General features: G+C 41.8%; 1 protein-coding gene across 3 annotated transcripts in view; it reads right to left on the bottom strand.

Moving 5' to 3' along the window:
* Nucleotides 1-18,162, bottom strand: part of MEMO1 (mediator of cell motility 1) — a 29,383-nt gene extending 11,221 nt beyond the window's left edge. The window contains exons 1-4 of one of the 3 annotated variants that reach the window (XM_086460928.1): nucleotides 18,069-18,162; nucleotides 4,607-4,688; nucleotides 2,319-2,387; nucleotides 235-347 (exon numbers count right to left, since the gene is read on the bottom strand). In XM_086460928.1, the coding sequence (XP_086317054.1) occupies nucleotides 235-347; nucleotides 2,319-2,387; nucleotides 4,607-4,688; nucleotides 18,069-18,129 (325 nt within the window). In that variant the 5' untranslated portion in view covers nucleotides 18,130-18,162. The remainder of the gene's footprint in view (nucleotides 1-234; nucleotides 348-2,318; nucleotides 2,388-4,606; nucleotides 4,689-18,068) is intronic. The other 2 variants (XM_086460929.1, XM_086460930.1) reach the window with 2 other exon arrangements.
* Between the last annotated feature and the right edge of the window lie 6,956 nt (nucleotides 18,163-25,118).

Here is a 25,118-nt window from a genome sequence, read left to right as displayed (position 1 = left end):
AGAATTCTTTACTTGCAGGAGCAAGAGAGACATGAAGGTTATAATATAGCAATGCCTGCAACCACCAGGATCTTTCAGAAGTTAGCTTTCATTGCAGTAAAAACAGATTTATACTTGTATGCCACTTAAAAGCAGTGAAGTGCCCAGCAACAAGAGAGTCCTCAGCACTGCAGTAGCACAGATAATACTCAAGTCTCAGCAATCTTCAAGATGTAAGCTTTATCATGAACTTACTCTTTTGGTCAATTCGGAGATCATACAGAGGTGTTCTATAAATGTCCACACTGGAAAGTGCACATCGGGAAAGGGGCACGTGATGGGAAGGCCCAAGAATGAAAACTTTTCGGCTACAACAGTTAACACAAAAACCCACAATTTAGACAACTGCAATTGTACAGAGACTTGGTTTATAGTAAAAAGTTTAATAAAAATGTACGAAGTTAACTGTCTGGTGGTTACCAATAGAATTTTACTCTGTTGTGCGTAAGACCACAGATCAATCCATGGCCTAGCCTTGCTCCATATCTCAGAAACGATCATGAGATCAGTCCAATAATGCCTCTCATAGCCTTAAACCTCTTAAGAAGTTTATATATGAGAGGGTACTCCTCAACTAGAAATCTGTCTGGGTGGACTCATTTGGAGGCCGAGTGATGTGTTATAGCCCCTTAGAACAGATTTTTGGATTCCCTCCTTGGACCAACACAACCTTCAGTTATACACCACCTACAACAACTACAGGTATGTGCTCTCAAGTGAGGATTATGGATTTATCATCTATTCAGAGCTTTTCACTTATTTACTTGATTAGCCTTACTTCAGATTTCACCAAATTGAAATTTAAGCCATTCTCAAATGCTGTTTTTATCCAGCTGTTGCATCAACAACACAGACTTGGACCTGCACATTCATAGTGACACTGCAAGCTTTCACACGTCATCATGATGTTATTTCATCAAGTCCTCAGTTCCTAGCTCTTGATTAGATGTTAAGAGTCTCCTGCCACAGGACTTAAAGAAGAAAAAAAAAAACAAAACCAAACTATAGGAAATTCAGCTCTTCAGATTCAGGATCATATCATCTTGCTTCTAGCACTGAACTGAAGGGGTGGGAGACATGTAAAAATTTTTTTTTCCCCTTACATGTGGAGTGCTATAGCAAGCTATACTAAAGCTATACAAGCTATACTAAAACTTCTTACACAGCTCATAAAAACAAAATATCCAAATGGGCAATACTTCAGCTGAAAGACAAATTCTAAACATCTTATATAGTAAATAGCAAATGGTCCAGGAAGTTCAATCAACTCCATGTCACTGAACCTGGGGAACACAACTTGTTCTAGAAATTTTAGATAAACTAGTTATCTGTGACACTGTAAATTATCTTCACTTCGTTTACAATAGTTCAGAAAGAATCAAAGCCATTGTCTTTGGAAAGCACTACAACATGTTGTCTTATAAGCAACTTATAGACATAGCCAGTTTTTATATTAACATTGCAAAACACATGCACTGAGTAAATACTGGAGATGTTTTAGATTTTTGTCATTTAAAAAACATTGCAGTCAGCAGAACACATAAGAATTATATTCCTTTAACCTAGAATAACTGGATTCATATTTTCAGAGGCAGGCACAGACTACAGTAGCATGTTGGGGTTTTTTTAATTTTTCTTTTTTTTAAACTGTTGTGCTGTTAGAAACATAAGTCCATTTAAAATTATTACAAGTAACTTTCACTGACTTCAAATATTATATACACACACTGGTCACTTTCTCCACAGCAGAAGAGAATCCTGGTAGCATTCAGCCCATAATCCTGCACTGAAAAACCAATGCAGAATCATGATCAAATATTTTAATACACTTAAAAACCAAACAAAACCTCCCAACAAAAAACAAAACAAAAAAAGAAACAAAGACACCCTGCGACCAGTAAAACAAAACCCAGCTTGTACTTTTATAAAAGCAATGCAAGGTAAAACAATAAAGTAAATTAAATGTTATTACCTGCAAAAAAAGAATACCTTTAACTCCTCCCTTCTAAAAAGTTAGTTACCAATAATTCTCAATATATTTAAAAAATACTGCTTTACATTTTCAATTTCAACAATACTACATTATTTTTTTCTTTTGTAACAGCCAAACAATTTGAACATTTATGATTAAAACAGAAGGGATGCATAAAAGACTAAAAGGAGTACAAAATTAAAATTTAAGTACTTCAAGATGTAAGGATCTAAAAAGAATATTCAAGTTCTCAGAGAATTGCAATGGCATCGTCTTAAGCTTTGTAAAGAAAAACTTTAATACTTACGTAATATTAGGATCCACTTGTTTGTAAGCATGGGCTGCACAAGATCCACAATAGGTATATCCTGCATGGCTGTAAATTCAGGTGTACAAAATGTTAACGTGTTTAATATTGTTTAAAATCTTAAATATGTTCATATTGCTATTAAATTTTAATGACTTAAATATTATTTGCCCCCAATGAGCTAGAAATAGTAAGAGTGATCCAAAAATAGACTCCGAAAAGAGCTGGAGAGCACTGTTGCAGTACTGAATGTACGAGAGATGTATTTGTTGAAGTACTATCAGTGACCATTTACTTGCAAGTCAGTAAACAAGCCCCCAGATCAAAGCACCTTTCATTACTTGCAAAAGATACTAGTAGGCAGACTACACAACTGCGTATCAACAGAAGTTCATGATAATGCTAAGTGCAGCCAGGGCACAAGGGAATAGCAGGCTCCTGCAGAAAGCTCTTCTAACCACACTCCAGTAACCGAATACAATGACAGTAGTGGGTTCGGGCAAAGAGAGACTACAAGTTACAGCAGATAAACAGAGAATAAAAATGCTCTGCCATTGAAAAAGAATACCTCGGCAACAGAATGAATGGGCACAAGCGAAGGAGTGGAAAGCAGCATGGTAGCTTTTACCACAGAGAATGCGATACATGCTTTATCACTTCCTATCACTCTTGCCTGGAGCCTTTCTGTACCTGTCTTCCTGTGTGAGCATCAAAAATATTCATAATTATTCTGTCTACTTGTTTCAAATATCACATCCAAATCTTAAGACCCATTCCCTCCAAGACTGTCAAAAACAGGAGAAGATTCAGTTTACAACGCTAAAAGTATTAATTCCAGGGAACGTTCATTCCCCAGGATTCCAGGCCCAGTGGTGGAAAACAGCTCACAATCACTCAGCAGCACGTCCACAGCAGAAGGCCATGCCCACATTGCACAGCCCTGGGGCCACATCACCTCTGGAGCTCACCTAGCACGTCTGTGACCCCAGGTCAATAGTTATTATTTATTTTGAGTCAAGTATGTGCAACAGCACAACTACAGCTTTCCAGATGGTCTTTTTATACAATGATACTGCGAATGATATGGGCTGCAAGGATACATACAGGACGTTTGAAGACACAAGTTCCCCATTGACAGCACCGGAAGATTTTATATGTATTTATACGTAAGTATGTTCACATGCATGTGTATTCACCCACAGAGTGATATCTGGAACAAGTTATCCTCAAGATTACTCTGGGGTTTTACTGCAGCATCACTTACCTCACTCATTCGAAAGAGCTCAGAAAGGTACAAATATACATGCTAAGGGGATAAACAGGAGACTGAGACCTAGTGAAGCAGCAAGGTATGTTATTTGACAGTGCCAAAAGAGCCTTCTGAAAGGTTCCCTCTGCTACAGCCTTCTTCAGTCTTTCACGAAAAATATTATTAGCCATATCCCACTTTACAGATGGGAAACCAAAGGAACGATTGATGAAACAATTTGGTAAGACCATGGGAAGACCTCCAGAGATTCTGGAAAAAGAACCCAAGTTACCTAACCTCTTTCCTAACATTCCTGTGAGAAAGACTAAGGCAGATTTGGGACAATTTCTTCTGTACATTTAATACTATTATGGAATACTTCAAACATTATGTCAATGCTATGTTAGCACAGGAAAAACACTGTATTTAAGGGGCTTTTTCTAGTGTTTCCTTCCAACTCATAAAAAATTTTAATGACCAGCACACTTTTCTTATTATATGTCTCAACTATTTTCAGGAAACTGAATTCTAGCTAAATAGTTTAGATGACTGCTATTTCTCCTGTAGACAAAAACAAACAAACAAACAAACTCAAACTAAAATAACAAAAGTAAACCATTTTAGATAGCTGAATAGTGTTTCATTACTTCTTGTTTTAAGCTTTGCTAAGTTTTGATTTGGGGTGGATGCTGGAGTTCTGTTTGATTTGTGTGTTTTGGTTATTTTTTTAAATAGGTGTAGCTGTTCTATGCTAGAAGTGCATTGAAAGAGCTGTCACCTTAGACTACCACTCTAATACACCTCTTACCTGACTTACTGGATCACAAGTGGTTGTGATGTCCATCAGGAAAAGGAAACTAATTATATACCAAAATGTGCATGGATTTCTTCCATTCCATGCCATATCCAAAATATTTATTTAGAAACCACATCCCATTCCTTTCAGCTAAATACTAGCTTTCACCAGTTTTCAAAATCCTCAAAATAAAAAAAGCATTTAACCAAGTATTACATATACTAAAACAGATTTCAAACTTACGGTGCAATAATGGCTCTAGCAGGTCTTTTTGTGGACTGTACTTGAGAAAGCCAACCTTCTAGTTGTGCATTCAGCTGGGGTCCTATGAAGACACAAGGAAATACTGAAGCCATAAAAGAATCTAAAATACCTTAAGAATTAATAAATGTCCAAAAGTCCAACAGATTTAAAATAATCTTAAATTTGAAAGCCTGTGTTTAAATCTAAAAAAAAACCCCACCACCACCACACCACCAACAAAAAAAACAGTAAAGCAAACATGGCTGTACTGTTGGAAGGTTGCACTAGGAAAGTTTCAACCTCCTAGGCCAGAAAGTTTATTTATTGCATGTCCAAACACATAATTACTGGGTTTTTTTTCTCTGTGGATTGATGCACATACCATTTCATCACTAGAAAGGATGGCTGCTGATCTCAAAAGAGAGGCTAACAGATGATTGATTCCTCTGGTAACGGTATTTGCAGAATTCGGAAGTAAAAAGTTAAGACAACCTATACTAAGAGAGCCCGATATGCGAAAAGGATATAATACAAAGACCTTACATACTGACATGATAGTAATGGCTATGGTATTTAGTCCTTTATTATTATCAAGTAAGCATAAGAGCAGAACACAAAGCACACTAACCTGGAAAAACTGTAAATAGAAAGGAAAAAGCCAAAAGTGAGAAGACACCATGCTTATACCAATGCCTTAACAACTTCTGGTCAATCAACATGTACTACAAGTACATAAACTTCCTGGCAACACTAACTGTGATAAATCGGTCAATCCAACATTTAACTTTTTTTTTAGCTGAATTCTATACCTCAACAAGTGGCAAATATTCTGAATTCAATTAGCTGACAGGTGATAAAAATGCTTTCTAGAAATACAACACTAAAACCCCCACATTTTGGTTATTTCCCATCACAAAGAAAACTTTCTGATCTAAAACTATTCCTGAAGAAGCAAGTCTGGCAAATACAGTGCAACATTTTTTATATTAAAGAAAACAAAACAAACTTTCAAGTAAAACTCATCCAGCTGCTATTGTTACAAGTAACATATCATTAACAGAGAGAAAAAGATGCACTTTTTTTGGTTGACACTATGCTTTTGACAGAACTGTATATGAGCAAAGTTCATCTGTAAAGTACAGTACAGTAAGCCCCTTTTCTTCTACTGTGCATGTTGCAGATTTTCTGTATCTTCCCCATGCAGGTGTAAAACCACCAACCACCAGAAAAAGTCAAAACCAAATTAAATACCTGAAACTATTTCACAGCCATGTTCCAAACAGCTCAGATCTCAAGCTGACAGCTCTCCAAGAAGCTGACAAGAACTACAGAGAACTGCAGCAAAGATGTCAACTTTCACAGAATCCAATCACTCACTCACCAGTGATAGCCAAAAAGCTTTCTCTAGAAAACCTGGAGCGGTGGGGGCAGGCTGTCAAAGCCATCATTTTTTATATAAAACTTAAATTCATGCATTTTATGAAAAAAAGGATGACTTCTGTGGTGGTAAAGAATCCTACTGCTTACATGAAGAATGTGAACTAGTGCAATGCCATTTCCCTAAGCCTACAATCATGTTAAATGCCTTAGTCGCTGTCTACAGCTCTAATAAGGCAAAAGAGTGACATTGATTAGCCGCTGTCACTCCTGTAATACAGTGATTTTATGAAATGATGAAATTGTCAGAAAAACCCCCAACAAACCCAAACACACACCAATTTTGTTCTGCTGCTTCTGTTGCTTGGGGAAATTACAAGCAGCAGAGACATGCAATAGAGATAATGATTATGACATCTTAGAAAATGGAGGCTGTTGGGGAAGCTAAGTAAAAATAAATAGATTTCTATTTCCATCCTCTTTCTAAGCTACTCTGAGACTAACAAAACAGTACTCTATTACAGTCTTACCACTTTTATTTTTTGTATACTTAAGAGAATCATAGTATACCACGTTGGAAGGGACCTCAAGGATCATCTGATCCAATCCTTCTTGGGAAAAGGATAGCCTGGACAAGATTGCCCAGCACCCTGTCCAGATGAATCTTAAAAGTGTCCAATGTTGGGGACTCCACCACTTGCCTGGGGAGATTATTCCAATGGCTGATTGTTCTTGCTGTGAAAAATTTTCCTCTTGTATCTAATCAGAATCTCCCAGGAGTAGCTTGTACCCATTACCTTTCATCTTTTCCACGTGACTCCTTGTAAAAAAGGGAGTGTCCACCTTCTTTGTAGCAACCCTTTAAATACTGGAACATGGTCATAAGATGTCCCCTAAGCCTTCTTTTCTCAAGGCTGAACAAACCCAGTTCTCTCAGCCTTTCCTCATACAGCAGGCTTCCCAGTCCTTTGATCACCTTCGTGGCTCTTCTCTGGACCCTCTCCAGCCTGTCCACATCTTTTCTGTATAGCGGGAACCAAAATTGAACATGGTATATTCCAGGTGTGGCCTGGCAAGCGCTGATAATGCTTGTCTGGGATAGTGACTCCAAAGTCATCTTCAAAGAGCGAAGACACAAATCACCGAAAAAAAAATTTAACTTCCTAATTTTCCCAAAGTATGTAGAAGGACACAGTACTTTCTGAATTAAGCTCTTTAGGAAGACACAATTATTTTTTTTCAAACACCCACTACACAGAGACTTAAACACAACATGACTCTGCCCCACCTGAACCCTTCTCCTCAAAGATGATCCACAGGCAGCACAACAGCAGAAGGGCCAGAACATCTCAAGCAGAGTGAGACAACCTTCAGACTCTCTTCCCCAATGAAGCACAGTGCTTGCCCTTCCTCCATCCCTTCTTTAGCAAGGGGTTTTGATTAAGAGGGTGGTTAAGGCGATTTGTCTTTGGCTAAGACAAATCAGGTAACTTGCTGAACAGTTTAAAAACAAAGTTCTTAACTTCTGGTCATTTCCTAAAATCCCGTATCATTGTGCAAATCTGGCCAAAACTTCTGATCTTACAGTGTAGGGGCAGAGTAAGACACCCAAGTTTGCTTACTTTGCTATTACAGACACACTCTGACAAAGTAACAAACATTTTTTTTCCTAGAGGCAGTAAAATAACAGATCTGTATGACCCAAGGGATGAAACTTCTGTCAGTGTTTACTTAAGGTAACACATCTGCTTTCAGATTTTTTCCCCTTTAATGCAACTACAAGGTGCCTTTTTAAATCACTGACCTAATGTAAGTTTCAATTTCAATTGGTACTTATTTATACTATTTTAATAAAACATGTAATCAAATCTCTCTCTCCAAAGGACTAAAGAGAGAATGCAGAGTACAATATACTCACCTGACCTTTTAGCTGAAGAAAAGAAATGAAACAGCACCCACATGAACTGACAGGAATATAGCCTACCTGAAGCTTCCTGAGCTTACAAATACTTTAACAGGGATAGTCTAAACTGCAATTTTCTTGTTACCAAATAAGCATCAACTTTTTGCTGAAGCATTCACAGAAATTGTTCTCAATTCTCAAACATGACAATGCTTAAGGCTAAAGTCAAAATATTTGAATTGGATATAAAAAATACAAATAAACCCACGTTATCACAGTAGTATGCTCTGCCATATGGAATTGTATTACAGGAGATGAGTAGCTTCTTCATGAAGAACTCTGTAAGTAAGTTTCATCCATATGTAAATTAAGTTAGACTGGAAAAAAGTCTTTGCAAATAGTCACTGAGACAACTGCAGTAAATATCCATCTCCTAAGCTGACAAGCACAGGCGAGGAATAGCGCTGCCGTGTATGTATCCTCCTGCCACAGTGGTGGGAAGCAGGAGAGGTCCCTGCTCCTGGAGCCGCAGGTGGAAAGCCCAGCTTGAGAAAGCTGGCAGGATGAACGCAACAGGGTTCTTAAGGCTAACCCAGACAGAAGGACAGAAAGCTTTATGGATGCAACTTCCGGGTGGAACAATCAATACACTTTAGCATTAATACTGTAAGATCAGACCTTCTATTGATTAAAGGAAGATTAGGTGGCAAAGTATGAGCTTCACTGAAGTACGTAACATTAAGATCTGCATTTCAATCCTACGAAATAAGGTATAAATATAGGTATGTAAGTAAAGAATGATGACGTTATCTGTGGATATTTCACATCCTGTTTTGTTTTGGAAACCGGCAGAAGTTATGCCAAATTAAAAATAACTGCAAGCACAGAACAAGTCTCCACCAGGCAAATTTATGGATATAGCTACAGGCAGCATTTATTCAATTATCTTGCCTAAAAGGATAAATTATTTTTATAAACAACATTATCCCCTCACAAAGCATTACAGTAAATAAGAAGGAATCCTTCCACGTTAAACGCATGCCAGTGTTAACCAATGAATAACAACACAAAGACATCTGGTAGTCACATGCCACGATTCATCACCTCAATTTACAGCTGTCATGGTCCAGGCTTTGTGGGTTAAGCCAAATCAGCACATTCTTTCCACAGCCAAGCTCACCTCATCACATCAGGCCGAAGTGCTTATATGCCAAGTGTCAACATAATATAATGGGAACTTGTCCCAGCAGCCACCATTACTAGTGCAAAACCTACCTTTTCAGATTGGTAGGGAAGACACAGTGCTTGCTCCGAATCCTCAGTCCCAGTGAATGCTTTTTTTTACTGGAAGAGCATAAGCCTCAACCAAAATTCAGAGCAGCACCAGGGAAAATTTCTCAGGTCTCCCTTGGTTGCATGTGTACAGCACTTGCAGCAATGCAAGTAATGCTGGAGCACAATCACAGTAACGCTGCAGTCCCCAGCTTTTACACTTCTACTTGACAGCTTTTACTTGTTACAGCATGTCTCCTACCCTATAGGTGCCAATATTTTTTCCTGAGCCTTATGCCTTTTATCTTTTAACTACCTTTACCCACTGATGAAAAAGTCTACACCTCGAAAATACTTATAATAAATATTACAGCATATGTACCAAGAAGTAAATAAGTCTTTATTCTTGTAGGATGTTAGAAAAATCAAGGTAAATGTCTTGGTTTGAAAGACAGGTGTCTGCTGAGGAAGGCAGGAGCCTCCCTTGAAATGGAAAAATGCAACCCCCTTCCCTCCAAATTACTATCATTTTGAAATTAAGGGGCTTTCAGGCAAAGATATGGGGAATAGGAATAACAGTTCTTTACTAATATATATATATATATATATATATACACATATATATATATACAGACACATATAAAACAAGGCAGGAAAAACTCCACTGGTTTAAACTGACAGAGTCAGAAATACAACCTGCCACCCTGTTAGGGTGGCAGTAGCAGTCCGATAAGATGCTGGCTGCAGTCCTCCTGAAGCGATGGATGTAGTTCTGTTGAAGCAGCGATCTTGTAAAAGGGTCTGGTCTTCCTCCGAAGGTCCAGTGGTAGGTAGGTAGCTCTTGTCCTCTGGAACTCCAGTGGGAAAAAAACTCCTTTGGGAATCCAGTGGAAGAAGGCTGCTAGGGTGTTCGAGATCTCAGTTTTTATTTAGCAAGGACTGCTTGGCTCCTTCCCCCTGGGCGGAGCATCTCACAATGGGATGGTGAGCCGTGAGGCAGTTCCTTGATGGGCCATTAACAGGCGATAGTCCAGGAGCGAGTTATCTATGGGTCAGGCGACAAGGCATTGTTGTGCCCATTAACAGAAGATAGTCCAGAGGGGGTAGGCAGGGAGCACGGCCCCACCTGGTCTCAACAGCTCCTGAAGATGGTAATAGAATACTTTTTTGGGCACATCTTACACTGTAACCTAGGACAGTAAATAACAGTGAAACCTTGGGGACTGGCACACAATTAGTTTAATAACTGGAACTAAGGGAACTCCCGTCTCCACAACTTTGGACGTGAATTTAATTCAATTTAATTCAATTGTCAGGCAAACTCAAATCTCAAACATGACAGAGGATGAACTAGTTTCTGTTCTTAGTCAAAACTGCAGAAAGTGTAAAGATTGTTTTAAAGAACACAGGCCCCACCTGAAAAAAAAAAAAATCTGTTTCTCATTGTAACAGAAGCCAAATCCTTGAATAAAGAATAAGTTTTATTTATGCAAAGACTAGGATTTGTCAGGAATAGAAGGTGATTTCCAAGGACTCATGTTGATTGGTACATTCTCTATTGCTGGCATATACCCTCTTCCAATACTAAATACTGATGAAACTGTGAAATCAGCCCATAAACAAGGCAGAAATTTACTTATACAAACTATAGGACTGGGGAAAAAAATAAGATACAACTAAAGATTACACCAATGTCACAAACTCGTATTATACATATCGTAAGATGAAGATAAAACAGCAGGTAATGCTATGGGGGAAGATAAAACTGAAGCCACAACATAAACGTTGAAATCTGCTTTGGTGGCAGTTCTTACTTGCATGTCCCAGTTTTCCAGTATTCCACTAGGTCTTTAATTTCCTTTACTGAAATTTTTTAGGAAACAAATAATCAAACTATTAACACCACTTAAAAATATCAACCAACATGCACTTACTTAGCTTTACAAAATACCTTAGCAGTTAAGTCACTCAGAGATCCAAACAAATGACCTTCCGTTTTATAACCCCAAGAAAGTGATGTTGGCTCTACTATATGCTGAATGTATTCACCAAGTGACAGTTGCAGGCCTCTTTTAACAACATCAGAACTGCAGCAAATGTAAAGCTCTTTTTTCAATTCCAATTGTACAGTAAAAGTTGAATCTTCATTCTTTACTTGGAGTATCTTGATTCTGACTGTGTGTGATTCAGCTAGAAATAATAACCTGGAAATTGTATTTTAAATTATTCCAGTATACTTTTGTGGTATATAATGTTAAATAATACAGTCTGCATATTAATACTGTGTTCCATAATTAATTCATAGAAGAGCCAGCAATGACACATCCACTTTTCCCATAAAACGTCTAAAAAAGATGTAAGACCAAAGGGAGAGAAACATCACATTTAGTACTTAACATTGCAAAGCAAATACTTTATAAATTTGTGAGACACTATGATTAGTTGTTCACAGACTGCAAGGTAAGAACTTAAGTTAATAGCTGTATTTGCAATGCTCCAGCTAATGTCACAACATTAAGATTTTATGATCAGTACATTAATTATCCTGCTACTGGAGAAAGCTTCTTTCACTACAACAGAGACCAGGTCAAAACTTTCTCTCATTTCAGTGAGCCTCACATGCTTTTTATATTTTTTTCCCCAATCCATTTGTCTGTGACCATCTACAAACAACACGGGGATTCATTACTTGTACATTACATTTATGAATGAGCTGAGCTGAGTTATTTCAATTTTGGGGAACATGCCAGGGTTCTTGGCACACCAGAGTTAAGCACTTTCATAAAAAGACTCTTGTATGAAACAACGACCATCTTCCTCAACCCCTCGTCTGCATTCATAGCCTAACAACACACAAGATTGCACATAATTCCTTCTAGCCACTTCAGCTGCTGCAGACTTGGATCCAACACACTACAGAGAAGGGTTTCCGCTCTAAGTTAAGGTAGGATGCAGCCACTCTGAGGGTCAGTGAAAGGCATTCCATCAGCAGCGTTTGCCCTCAGAAACCAGGGGCAGCAGGCCTGATGAACAGATTACACATACTCAGTAAGATCATGACAGAGCAAACCGTCTGATGCTCATGATAATTTGCAGTTCATCCCAACAAGCACACAAATTCTGGGACTACATCACTATTGATAAAAATGGACACTTTCAGGTCACTCTCCAGGGCCCTCAAGCCCCATAAGGAGCAAGTGAGAAGAGCTGTACAATCAGAATCACACTGCTATTGCACGTTGAAGCTGGCTACCCCAAAGGGCAATTAACAGAGAATTAGTGGGTTTTGGCATCAGAAAAATCAGTATTTGGTACAATGCCGTAAAAAAGCATTAATGTAGGCCTTCTTGGGGATTACAAAGGAGTAGAAGAGCCTGCAAACATGATAAAATAGTGGTCAACTTTCAGAGAAACATCATTTCTAAACAGACCATTCACGGCACACAAATGCCTTTTCATTTATTTTCCGATCTGCAGAAGTTCTTTGAAGTGTTATCCTTCCCAGCTGACCTAGACATCATCGTGCAGACCTCAGCCCGAAAGACAAGGTCTGAACATCCCTGGCTGCATGACAACCAGTTATTTGGAAGTTCTGGTGTTTCTTGTCTAAACAAGTTAGAAGCTTAATCCTTACAAATGCTAGCAACAAGATGTCAGTGCCTACCTCCTTTGGGGTTCTTTTACTTAGAAGCCAGGGCAGCAGAAAACCAACTCTGAACACCAGAGTACCATAAAGTTTAAACTCTCTTCAAACATTTATGTGGAGGCAGACCATTTACTTGGCTCATCATAAAAAAACGCTTTGAAGACAATAAGCCCAATGGCCTTTCAAGTCGACACAGAAATTACTCTGCCAACTCACATTTGCATCAATAACCATATGGAAATTAAGGTTATTGAGTTCAAACGACTTGGCATAGGCTACCAGAAAGCACACTTCTGACCACTACGGCTTGGTCAAGAAAAACAGAGAAACAAGCCATACCAAATACAAAGACAAACTCGTTTTGCAGGGCAAGTTTCAGATCATTCAGTATTGTTATTCACACATACTCTCTATTTGATTTTACTCCTGTGATTTGCAATAGCCTACTAAAAACCCTTGTGTTCTGTCTGTATCAGCATGCCACTGACCGGGGAAAAGTTGAGACAAGAACTCTTATCAGACACTTTAATAAAGAGCGCTACAGTATTCAATCAGCACTTCAGGAGCCAGGCAAGACAGGCCAGCTGCCATAGAATAAGCCATGTTAAGCGCCCTAATGTGTGACACCTCACTCGTAACAGCATGCCACACAGGAAAAAAGATGCACGTATGCTAATGTTTATTTTCATTTCAAGAACGTACGGATTGATTTCCCACAGAACTGCACAACACTTACAGAATCTACTCAAATAAAGAGTAAATCAGAAGAAAGCATCCGCACCCTGTCCTGCAAATAGTGCTCGGGATAGCATGTCATTCCCATTATACTTCAGCTGCTCCTTTTGCATCTAGGAATTTATCTGTCCTGCATCCAAAGTCATGGAAAATTATGCCATTTTTGTTTCAAGTTGTCCTTAATCTTCCTCTTCCCCCTGCTGGTCAAAATCAATTTCTCAAGAGGCCTGGACGCTAGGTGGTTGAATTAACCCAGCAGGAGTGGGACTTTCTTACAAAAATAAATCAGAGTATAACATTTTTCACCACCCAACAGTAATACTTTTATTTTTAAACAGTCTACATGACAGCAGTGCAACAGGGCGATACTTTTATTTACACGGTATCTCATTTTTGCAAGTGTTTTTAAGGGCCACCATGCACCAGGCTGCTAGTCCACAGAAACAATGGCATGTCACATACCATTTTTAACTTTTTTAAAAGCAGACATAGAGATCAAAGTATGCAAGTGAAAAAAATAAGTTATATTTAGACCAGTGGCCTACTATCAGCAATGGTCATAGCACTATTACAGTTTGGAAGCTCAGCATAAAGCTTCCCATATTCAGTGCTGCTACTATAGGTAGGAGGAACAACTGACCAGACTTCATTGTTAGTTTGCTGCCAGACAACTGCTCCACAAGCTCACATCTAAAGCCTATTAAGATGCTACATGGACTGACGTGGAACAAACATGAACTTCCTCACACCAAGAATTCTAGAGGAGAAAATATGATGATAATTTTGGTCAAATTTTACTGAACTCAACTGCAGAAACTTCTTAAGGAACTGGCTTTTTACAACAGCACATTTTGGACAAAGAACGCATGGGAAGTTAAATGCTAACACCACTGTGAAGCCCATCTTCTCAGCTTCATCAAGGGAGTAGGAAGCAGTGAGCTTTCTGCCTGGGACCTCACTTTTCCTCTAACAACAAAGTTGTTGACTTATAGTTAGATGTGACATTATAACATGTGAACATGCCTGGATGTGCATAATTGCACACCCAGTCTCACCTGCTCTAAAATGTTAGTTAGCATCATACAATTAGGTGATGTATTGCATGTTTGTATTTCCTGAGGTAGAACCTAAGCAGTGCATATCCCATAGCTGGAGAAAATAGGGGAGCGAGGGTCTACTTTCAGCTGAAGCAATTGCCAGCCCACAGAAACGAGCAGTCTCTAAAGGCAAGAAATGGTATTTCTTCTAAATCCTCTTACGTACATTACATTGACTCTCCATGAAGTAGTAGCTCCCTCTTACTTGGTTGTGGCTTCACCTCCATTGCTTCCATTCCTGGAGCACAGAAGAGCCACCTAATCCAGTTCAAGGATATCCTCTGGCCACAAAAGCTAGTTTGCATTCTGGATCCATCCTTTAATCTCTTCTCCCTCAGCTGGCTTTGGCCCTTCTTTCCCAGGGCTGACTTCTACAGCCAGATCTCGCAGACACAACTTTTTTAAGCATAGCAATGGGTGCTCTACTTTTGCAGTCAACCCCCTCCCTGATCCAGGACGCCATGCATCATCCTGGATGTTCTGTTGATGTTTCACCCTCAGGTACCAGGCACCTCAGGATAAACTGACACTTAAAAACCTCAGCCTCACACACCCTATTTAAAATGCTTTCAGACGTATCGATTTTGAACACATCCTTCAAAAAAAAAAAAAAAAAAAATCACATTTCTCATTACCCTTTCAGACAGGGTCATCTTTACTATGGAGCAGGATGAGGGTTTCTGCTTGCCCTGTGTAATCAAACTCAGTCCTATAGAAAGAAAGCAGTTTTCAGGAAACGGGAAGCTGAAATGCTAACCAGTTTATATATAACCCAGCAAATCGCTTCTGGGCCGAGACGGTAAGCACAAAGAAGTAGGTAGGAGGACTTGACAACACAATCCCCAGAGAATCGTGGGAACACACTGAAGAACTATCACAATTCAAACTCTAACCCCTGCCTTAGCTCCATTCTTGAAGCTATGCAGGTTGAAACCATGTGGTAAAATCCATACTTTCTTCAAGTACCATGGTTGAGGAAGTGAGCCTACATTACAAGTTCGAAATAGAAACTGATGGGAGTTTGGCCTAAAATACAGGAAGTTTTTAAGTAAAGTCTATGCTGAATGCATACCCTCTTGGTCCCCATTTGTTTCCTCTTGAGTTTTGATGGACTTTCCTAAATGACACACAAAAAATAGCTTCCAAGCAACAGGGTAGTCCCTGTCTTGCTGAACACAGGGAACTCCTGCTCTCACATACCCTATATAAACAGAACAAGATAGTTCTATAAGAAGAGACATTAAAAAAAACGCTCTCTTCTTGTTAAGGAGAACAAAACACACTTTCCAAAACTCCAGCCTATGCAACATCAACCACTTATCCCCACCACACACACTCTAACAGTTACAATTTAACTTGTCAGAAGTACAGTCCTTGTAAGTCGTCACAAGATTCAGTCTGGGTTTTTTCATGCAGTGTAAGTGTTTGGGCAACTATCCCACACCTCCTCAGTAAGCAATACCCAGAGGGCTGCCCGAAAGCAATGGGAGCAACATGCTTTTGGACGTCCTACTACAGACAAGTAGTACTGGCCAAACTAGTCACACAGACTTACCAGGGTGTAGTCTAACAAAATTATGCACTGAACATTTATAGAAAAGAAAACAGCCAAACACAGCATCTATGCCTCTTTAATTATGAAAAAAATTAAAAGTCTTACTACTAAGTATCCAGCAGTAACTTGGCATTAAGTCCAATATCAAACAAACTACAAAATTTATGTGTAAGGTCATCTAGCCATTCCACATTACAAATAAATTTTCTGCCCTACTCATTAATAAAAATATAAATAGCACAAGCAAGTTGGGAAGGGTTACCACAAAGCTTTAACGTTTTGATGTCTTTGCGTGTGTTTAGATCCACATCTTTGACATGATTTTGTTTGCTTTCTGTAAACAAAGTACTGCCTACCTTTCTAGACCATTGGAAAAAACTGTAATTGCAAGCTATCGACACTGGGTGAAGATTTGAGATCTGTTTTGTAATGGACACAACAGTTATGTTGGGAATATTAAACACTGAAGGAAAACACGCATCCTCTATTGTCTCAAAACTCCCTACCCACCATTCGAAGACCAGCTACTTATCTCTGCCCCTTCCTCTGTTACTCTGCTCCCTGCATTTCTTTTCTTCCCTTTCGATTTTTGCCTCATACCTTGTTCATTAATTTGTGGAGGAGAAACTGCACCTATTGTAGCCAAGAGAAGTGTATGACTTTCACATCTAGTTCTTCTTAAATAGCAGTTTAGGATCCTGAATGCATCTCTTAATTTTTTTTAAATTGTATCCCTTCCCTCCCTCTGAACTGCTCTTTACCACAGCCTCTTGTTATCTGAGCTTCTTCACCTGCAGTTTTGTAATGATCTTTACTCCTGAGGCCAGTAAAAGACCATCCCTTACAAATCTTATTAACAGCTCTGAAAATACAAATGTGCATCCTATCCACAGCAACAGAGTTCTGCCTCACAACCCGTCAAAACTTATTTCCAAACGTATGTGCTATCAATCCATTATTACAGGTTTTTTCTTTTTTTTGGGAGGGTGAGGGGAGTGGTAGCCCTCCCTCCAATGAATCATGAGTTTCTTCTATTCTTTTTCTGTAAATATGACATTTTTAAATGGACAGAGCCCATTCTGTACTACTGCTTTGTAACTTTTCACTACTACTAGACAAAGCGCTCTGTAAGAAGAGACAGAAACTCACCTTTGGACTACAAGAAGTGAAATAAACCTCCTTATTTTCCCACCCACCCCATCCCCTGCCTTCTAACCCTGCAAAACACCCCAGACATCCTGTGTTCTCTCAGGAGTGAAAAGAAAAAAAAAAAAAAAAAAATCAAACCACAAGAGCGCTCCAAAATACCGAAATCTATTCGGGTGCTCTCAGACCGATTAAGTGCAATATTCGCTAAGAGGCACAATACGCAGCCTGGCTCTACCACCTCTGCCTTGAGACCCGAAGTCGCAGCAATACGCGTCTCCAGAGCAGGGGCAGGTACACAAGGAACACCCGGGGGGGCCGATCCAGCCCCGGCCACGCTCAAACACCTGTCTCCCGGCGAAAGGCACCGCTGCCCCGGTGCGGGCAGCCAGGCCGGAGGGGCCAGCGGCGGCAGGCAGACGCGCTCAGCTCCCCGAGACACACGCTACGGCCACCGGACACGGCACAGCAAGCGGCGCCCTCTCCGGCTCTGCCCACCCAACCGGCCTCTGGGGCGGCCACCCAGACCCCCACGCATTCGCCAGGCCCGGGGGGGCCGCGGCCCCCGACTCCCCCCTCACCCGCCATGTGCCGGCCGCGCCGGTGGGGGCGTGGCCGGCGGCCCCTCCCCACTCCCGGTACCGGCCCCGGACGCGGCCCCGGCGGCGGAAAGTGCTGATTCAGACCCCATCCCCCGCCCCCGGCGGCGCTGTGGGCCGCGGCGCCGGTACCTGAGGCTGTGTACCAGCTGCCGGCGTGGCTGGCCTCCCGACAGAGAACCCGGTTGGACATCTTGGTGCCGGAGCCGCCTATGGTGTTCGGGGGAGGCGGTGGGGGACGGGCCTGGCCGCGGCGGCGGCGCTGCTCCCCCTCCTCCCCCGGCACGGCCCGGGCCCCGCGGGCGGAGGCGGCGCTGCCGGCGGCGCCTCCGGGCAGGCGGGCGGGCGTCGAGCGGGAGGGGGGCGCGCGGAGGCGGCGGGCGGGGCGGCGCGGGCCGGTGCCGCGGTGCCGGGCTCGGCCGCAGGCGGTCGCCCCGCGGGGGGGGGCGCGGAGGGGAGACGCGGGGACAAAGCCCGAGGCCGCCGCCGCCGCCAACTCCGCGCTGGCAGATGGGGGGGCGCGAAGAGAGGGAGGCCGCGGCAGCAACTGGGTTTGGCCCGGCTCGGCTCCCGTGGACTAGGGGCCGCACGGGCGCCGCTCCCCCATTGGGCACGAAAGCAAAAGCCTCGCCGCCATTGGCCGCCGTCCCTTGCCGTTCCCGCCCACCGTTTTGACAAGCCCGGAATGGAGCGGCGCCGCCTCACGGTGGAGGGGGGGAGAAGGCGGGGTTCGGAGGGAGACTTCTCCTCGGATTGGCCGGCCGAGTTGCCGTGGCGATCGCTTCTGGCCTCGCTCATTGGCGGGACTGTGTCTCCGTGGTGAAAGGGAAGATTACGAGCGCAGGTCAGATGAGGGGAAGCCGGTCCGGGGGGGGGGGGGCGCCGAGGGGGAGCCCCGCCCCGCGCCGCCCCCACCGGGTCGCGGGGGGCGGTGGCGGTTGCCCTCACACGGCGCCGCCGTTGGGGTGCGCGGCTGCCTGCCCCCTCCGGTCCCTCCGCCTCGGCGGGCCAGAGAGCGGCCAAGGGGCGCGGCCGGCTGCTGGACCCCCCCCTGCAGCGCGGCACGGCGTGCTCCTGCCTCACGGGCCGGGCCGGGGTGGGAGGTGAGGGTGGGCGGTGTTCTCGGAGCGAAGCGGCGCTTTCTGGTGCCCAGCGTTGCCCCCTTGCTGCGAGGAGAACACAGTGCAGCCTCTGGCGCCTCCTCTGCTTCCCCCCGTCCCCCAGGAGGGGCTGCGGGAGCAGTTCGAGTTTTGAGGGCTGGAGGGGCGGAGCTGCGTTTCGCAAAGGCAGCGGTTTCGGGCTGGGGACAGAGGGGTTGCTGGGCTGAAGCTCCTCGCTTCTGAGCTAGCGCTATTCCTTTCCTGGGCCTCCCTGCCCCGGCTGTTACGGCTTTGGTACCGTGGCGTGCAGCGAGGGCTATGGGAGTACATTCGTGTAGAAGTCTCCAGTTCTCAGCTTCATCCTTCCCCACCCCTGTATTTTTTTTTCTTAGCTTCGTGAATGGACTGCTGCCATGGAGACATCAAGCATAGCTCAAAACAGCTAATAAGGCAGAAATGGAAAGGGGAATATGGCCAATACAGAAGGGGGGGAGGGAAAAAGCAATTTTAGCCACTGACGTATGAGATGCAACCAGGAGAGAGGGAAGCCACAACTGGAGAGACGAGGGGCTGCAGCCATTAAGGTATTAAGGCAGACTGATGCATTGTGCGGTGGAAAATGTATGGTCCAGCTCAGGAAACACATTCTCCCTCCTCCCCCCCCCCCCCCCCCCCCCCCCGTCATTTTATTCTTCGAAAAGTGCTCAAGCCAGCTATAAATGCATGCAAAATACAGAGCTTTTGTGGTGTTCGGTTTTTTTTTTAAACACTAAAACAAAGGAGGGGGGGGGGGAGGAGAAGGCATTGTTTGCAGTATTTCTTGAAGATCAAAACGGCTCATGCTGCAGAGAAATGGCTGATGTAATTTTTATCAGTGAGGATCCTCCTCTGCACCCATGACACTGGCCTCCCAGTGCAGCTGAGGGCAATAAGGACTGGAGTCTCCAATTAATAATATTTGTAGAAGGTTGTCATGAGGAAATGGAGCCTGGCTTTCCCAGCAAATGTCTAACGTTTTATGTAGCCTTCACTGCTCTATCCCTGTAGTATTCCGTTGTTATTTCAACAAATAGTGTTGAAAAAGGTTAATGTGGATTATAACTGCTGCCTAGACTGGAAGAACTATCCTGCCTGATTGCTGTAACGTAAAATTATATTGGCAGTTGTGATACCCATTTATAACTCAAATCTTTTACATAAACATAGTTCCTGAACTGACTACTAATCCCTCAATAAAGTTAAGTAAATGCAGCAGAGGATAAATTTTACTCTATGGGGAAAAATAAATCTTGTGATTATATACTTACAAAAAAGGTCATGCCAGCATATAGTTTGAGTTTGTGATGCACCATTGTCCCACAATCCACCAAGAACAGTTAGCGGAGGCTACTAGGAGGAACATCTTATGGGAACTGGAGGTTAAAACAATATTTAATTATCTGGTATTCCTTTCTACCATTTAGAGAAAGAGCTTTCATCTCCTCTAAGCACTTCCACTCCAATGAAAATAAAATATAAGAACTTCCAAGTGGTAATCTGGATGGTTTAATGAGTAAAAACATTTTATATGTATTTTCTTGTGTAGTGGTTTTTTTCTCTTCAGCTTGCCTTTTCAAATTTCTTAAATATATTTCTTCTTTTGTTGTTGCTGCATACCTCTTGGGCTGGATCCCTTTTCTCCTTGTGCTTTAAGTTTCCTTCTCCCTTGCTTTCCTTATTAACCTTTCCTTCCTTGTTTTTTCTCACCTAGATTAGGATGAAGTTTTTACTTTACGTAATGTGAACATAGGATCTGTATAGATGCAGAGGAACAAGTGCAGCTCAGTGATAGCAGGTCATAGAAAGCACAGGCTTCTTTGCTAATTCTTAGATTGTGGCACGTGCCACAAACATCACGGCAGCCTCTTTTCCGGTTAATGTCGGTCCTTCTCCATTCTCAATTAGCGCTCTCAATTCAGAGCCCAGTGACACTGGAGGACATCCTCCTCAGTTTCTGCCTGTTCCTGCCAAAGCTTGTCATCCATAGGTACTACAGGAGGAATTTACGCTGTTTCCACGGGCAAGAGTGACAACAGGATTTTTTTCTTTGTTCTCTATCACAGGTGGACATAATACCACTAAGCAGCATTTAGTGATTTGTGGGTTCTTCTTTTTAAACATCTAGCACCTTCTGATCATGGATTGTTTCTTTGTTTAAGGGCTGGTGATGCAGTCCCTCAGTACAGCATAACGTAAATGGAAGTGGCAGAAACACTTCAGTTAAATAGAAGATGGTGGTGCTGGGCTTCCTGGTGCTCAGGACATGGAGGTATGGAAAGGTTCTAGCCACGGGCTGACAAACTGGGTTGAGCTGTCAGTTGAATGCTGCGAAGCACGGATTAGGTTGGGAGATCCTCCTGCTTTGTCTGTAATTCTTCAGAGCATGGAGAGAAGTAACAGGAGGACTTACCTGTTCAGAGTTATTTTTTCAGTTATTTTACTCTGACGTGCAGAGGGGAGTTGACACAATGCATGGACAAATCCCCCAAGTCACCATACCCATGAAGCACAGACCACTGCTACACATGTATGTCTGCTGACTCTTCCTCACCTGGAGGAAAAGCATGAAGGCAGACTGTGGCAAGAGTGACTTGCCAGTTAGTGTGCCCTTAGTGTGCAGGGTTTTCTTTTAGCAACGTCCAGTGCCCAGCTTGGGCGGCACAGGTCTTCAGCCGGCCCAGCTTTCAAGGTCTGTTTCTTGGTTTTTGCTCTAGTTGTCCTGTCCTCTTGCACATGGTTTATTCTGCCTTCCTTCCTATCATGCTTTTCACATTGTCCACTTCCTGTCTCCTCCCTTCTCAGTAAGCTGTTCACTGTCACACTAAGTTTTTCTTTTTACAAACTGTCATTCTGCATCTGAGGCACCTGCAGTTCCTTGTGGTCCTTCCTTCCTCTGTTAAAAGCAGACACCCCACCCCCCCACCCCCCACCCCCCAACTTCATAGTCCTTACAAGGGAAATATCTCTACTTCCTGGATAATGTAATAGCATCTGAGATAATACCAGTGGGTAATTATCCATCATGTAAATGCCCCAGTGTACACCAGAGAAAAAAGGCCATATGCTCTCCAGGAGATAATTCTCAACTATCCAGCAGCCTTTTATTGATTTAGGCTTCTCTCAGAAAACTGGTATATTAGGCACAATTGCAAAGGAAACTTTGAGGGGAGAGGTAAAAGCCCGCTGGGAAGAATACGGCACATTCCTCATCAGTGTTGCACTAGCATTGCTGTAAACTGCCCAATAATTATTCACACAGCATGTACATTTTAAGTCCTCACTTAAAACTGTATTTGAATAGGGAACATTAGCAGAAGCAGCACTGATACTTTTTTCATTATGGTAAAATGCCTCTTTCTGTAACAGCTGGCATTCTGTACTTCTGTGATCAAGGCTATGTAGTCACCCTTAAAATTAATTCTGACTATGAAATAAAATAGGGAACACAAGCTGAGGCTTGGCCAAGAATAATTTGTTACGTAATTAGTACACTGATAAGAATAGATCAAAACCTGTACGCCATCAAGCATGGTAGGCATAGGGATTCTTCTCATGTGTTTCTTTTCCAACCTACTGGTTTCAACTGCTTGTATCTTTCAGAGTTTTTCAGATTTTTCTTTTGTTTGAAAGCAGCTGTTTTATTTCTAGAAAGTCTGATGGGGAGAATGAAGTCCTTTTGATCAGACTGCATTTACAATAGTGACAGCACTTCAGAAAATAAAATGGATAGCTCAAAGACCTCTACTGATTTTGGAGAAAGTCCTTGACAAACAGGAGATGCAAGAGAAAGATTTGGCAAATCAAACTCTATTTTTAGGTGGCAACAGGCTTCAGAATATGAGGGTGTAGAACCCTTTGATCAGAATTGTGTTTAGTGGGAAATCCTTTCTTCTGTCACTGTCTCCTTCAAGGTAAAAGATAATGTTCTCGATGGAAGCATTTAAAAAAGCAGACTTCAAAATACTGCATATGAGTCATTTATAATTCTTTCACAATTACTGAACAGTAGCTTCTGGATATTGGATGTAAAATAGTCATCTTGGAAGATGTGCTGTGGTGTTAACCAGATATTCAGTTTTATTTTCTGCTTAATTTTACTGCCCTTCAGAGCATATGCTGACTCGGTTACCTAGGGTAGTGTGGAGAAAACTGGAAAATAATTGCTCAAGAATCAAGAGATAATGGCTTTCAGCTACTTAGCAGTGGCCTGTCATATATCTAAAGTTGCCATTTTCAATTATTTCTTCAAGCTTTTATTCTACATCTATTAATAACTTGTAGCCCCTTACATCTAGTCTCCATTTTATTGATGAGTTCCTCATTTTTATAAATGTAAAATCACTGTTTTTAATTTGTACTTCAAAATTAAATACATTTATCTTGAAGCCCTCAGAACTGGTGTTTCATGTGGAAAAATAGTACTTCTTTCTTTCTGGATTAAATCTGGATAGCAAGCATCTGCCAAGTCTCTTCACAGACTTTGCATTGCTTTGTAGTGGGGAAGAGTTTGAAACAAGTAAATGCTTTGAAAATTTGGACTTTATCATTACTTCCCTAACTTTGAGAACTGGATTATTCAGATATGATCTGATTATTCAGATAGTAACTTGCTATCTTCTTCCCGTTACCAGGTATTCTCTATGCAGCAGATCCTAATGGGTGAAGCCAGTTTAACAAGTAAAGGAATATGGTTGCACCTTTCTTGTTGACTTGTCACAACTTTGCAAGAATCACTAAAATTTATTTCTTAGAGCTGGTGAGTTCACTGCTGCTAGTAACATTTCAACTTATTTTCTCAGAGGGAGCTTCCCAAAAAGCTGCTGTAGTAAATTTCCTAACATCATCACCTTGTGAACATGGCTTCTTCATTCTCTTGAACTAGCCTAGATGGGAAGACAACAGCAGGTGACCCGTGTTCCCAGCTTACCTTAGGACTGGCACTAAAAAGTTATGAGATTCTAGGTTGACGCAAGAACTGTCAGAAATCCAGTGTGTTTACAAGCTTTTGTGCAGCTGCTTGGAGGATGTTACTGTAAGCTGAGAAATCTGATTGTATTCCGAATTCAGGCATGGTGATGTATTACAGGGAAATCGCCCTCTCTACAGAAGATTAATAGTTGAGCTACTTCTTTTTGTATGGTCTTGCACGAATTCTCAATTGAGAATTGAGAAATCTCAATTCTCAAGCGGGGGATCAGCATAGATTTTTCTTTTTTTTTCCCATGGAATAATTCTTAATCTTGTGATGTCGTCACCTATGGATGAAACCTGGAATGCCACTGTAGCAATAGAAATAGCAGTACCAAGCCTTTATGGTGTCTCCTTGTCTTCACTTAAATGTTGTTATGCATTCTAGAAAGTCAAAACACTGTTGTTAAAATCCTTTCAGTGTCTTTTTTAAGTGTCAGTGTTTGATGGAGACTGTGTTCACCACTACGCAACAGAATTAGTAAACTCGTTCCACAATTTCTGTACGTTTTCCAAAATACAGCTTTTTAGGCTTGGTTTTGGGTTTGCAGGTTTCTTTTAATTATTTTTTTTTTTTGTTCCCCAGTCTTACTGCTTTTGGACTGCACTAATTGAATGTTCCCCTCTCAGCATGTTAAGAAATATGTAAAATACTGAGAGCATTCCTACTAGCAGGAACAGCCAGATCTCATTCCAACCCCTGTAAGTTAGCAGACAATTGAACAGTTAAGTTTCTTCCTCTGAAGGATCTATCTTCTGGCCACTCTTACACCCATGTATCTAAGCTATTAAAGAAAAAAAGCTTTGTTAAACCAAAAAAATTTTCAGATTACGATAGGAGAGTCATCTAGATGTCAGAGAACTAAGGGAAAACATTATTTGTGCAGTGGGCCACGCAATATACTGCAAATGCAATGTGTATCTCTTAAGTCATAAGTCATTGCAGGAACAAGTCAAATGAGAGTCCTAAGTCTCTTTTTGTGAATTTATGCATAATTAAAAAAAAATTATGCAGCCTTTAATGTCACACAGAAAAACCTCCAACCCTTGCAGCAAAGAATTTAATTTACAAAGT

This window comes from Leptosomus discolor, chromosome 2 (genome assembly GCF_034619465.1).
Source record: "Leptosomus discolor isolate bLepDis1 chromosome 2, bLepDis1.hap2, whole genome shotgun sequence".
NCBI classification, from domain to species: domain Eukaryota; kingdom Metazoa; phylum Chordata; class Aves; order Leptosomiformes; family Leptosomidae; genus Leptosomus; species Leptosomus discolor.
This window is presented reverse-complemented; position numbering and strand designations above follow the sequence as displayed.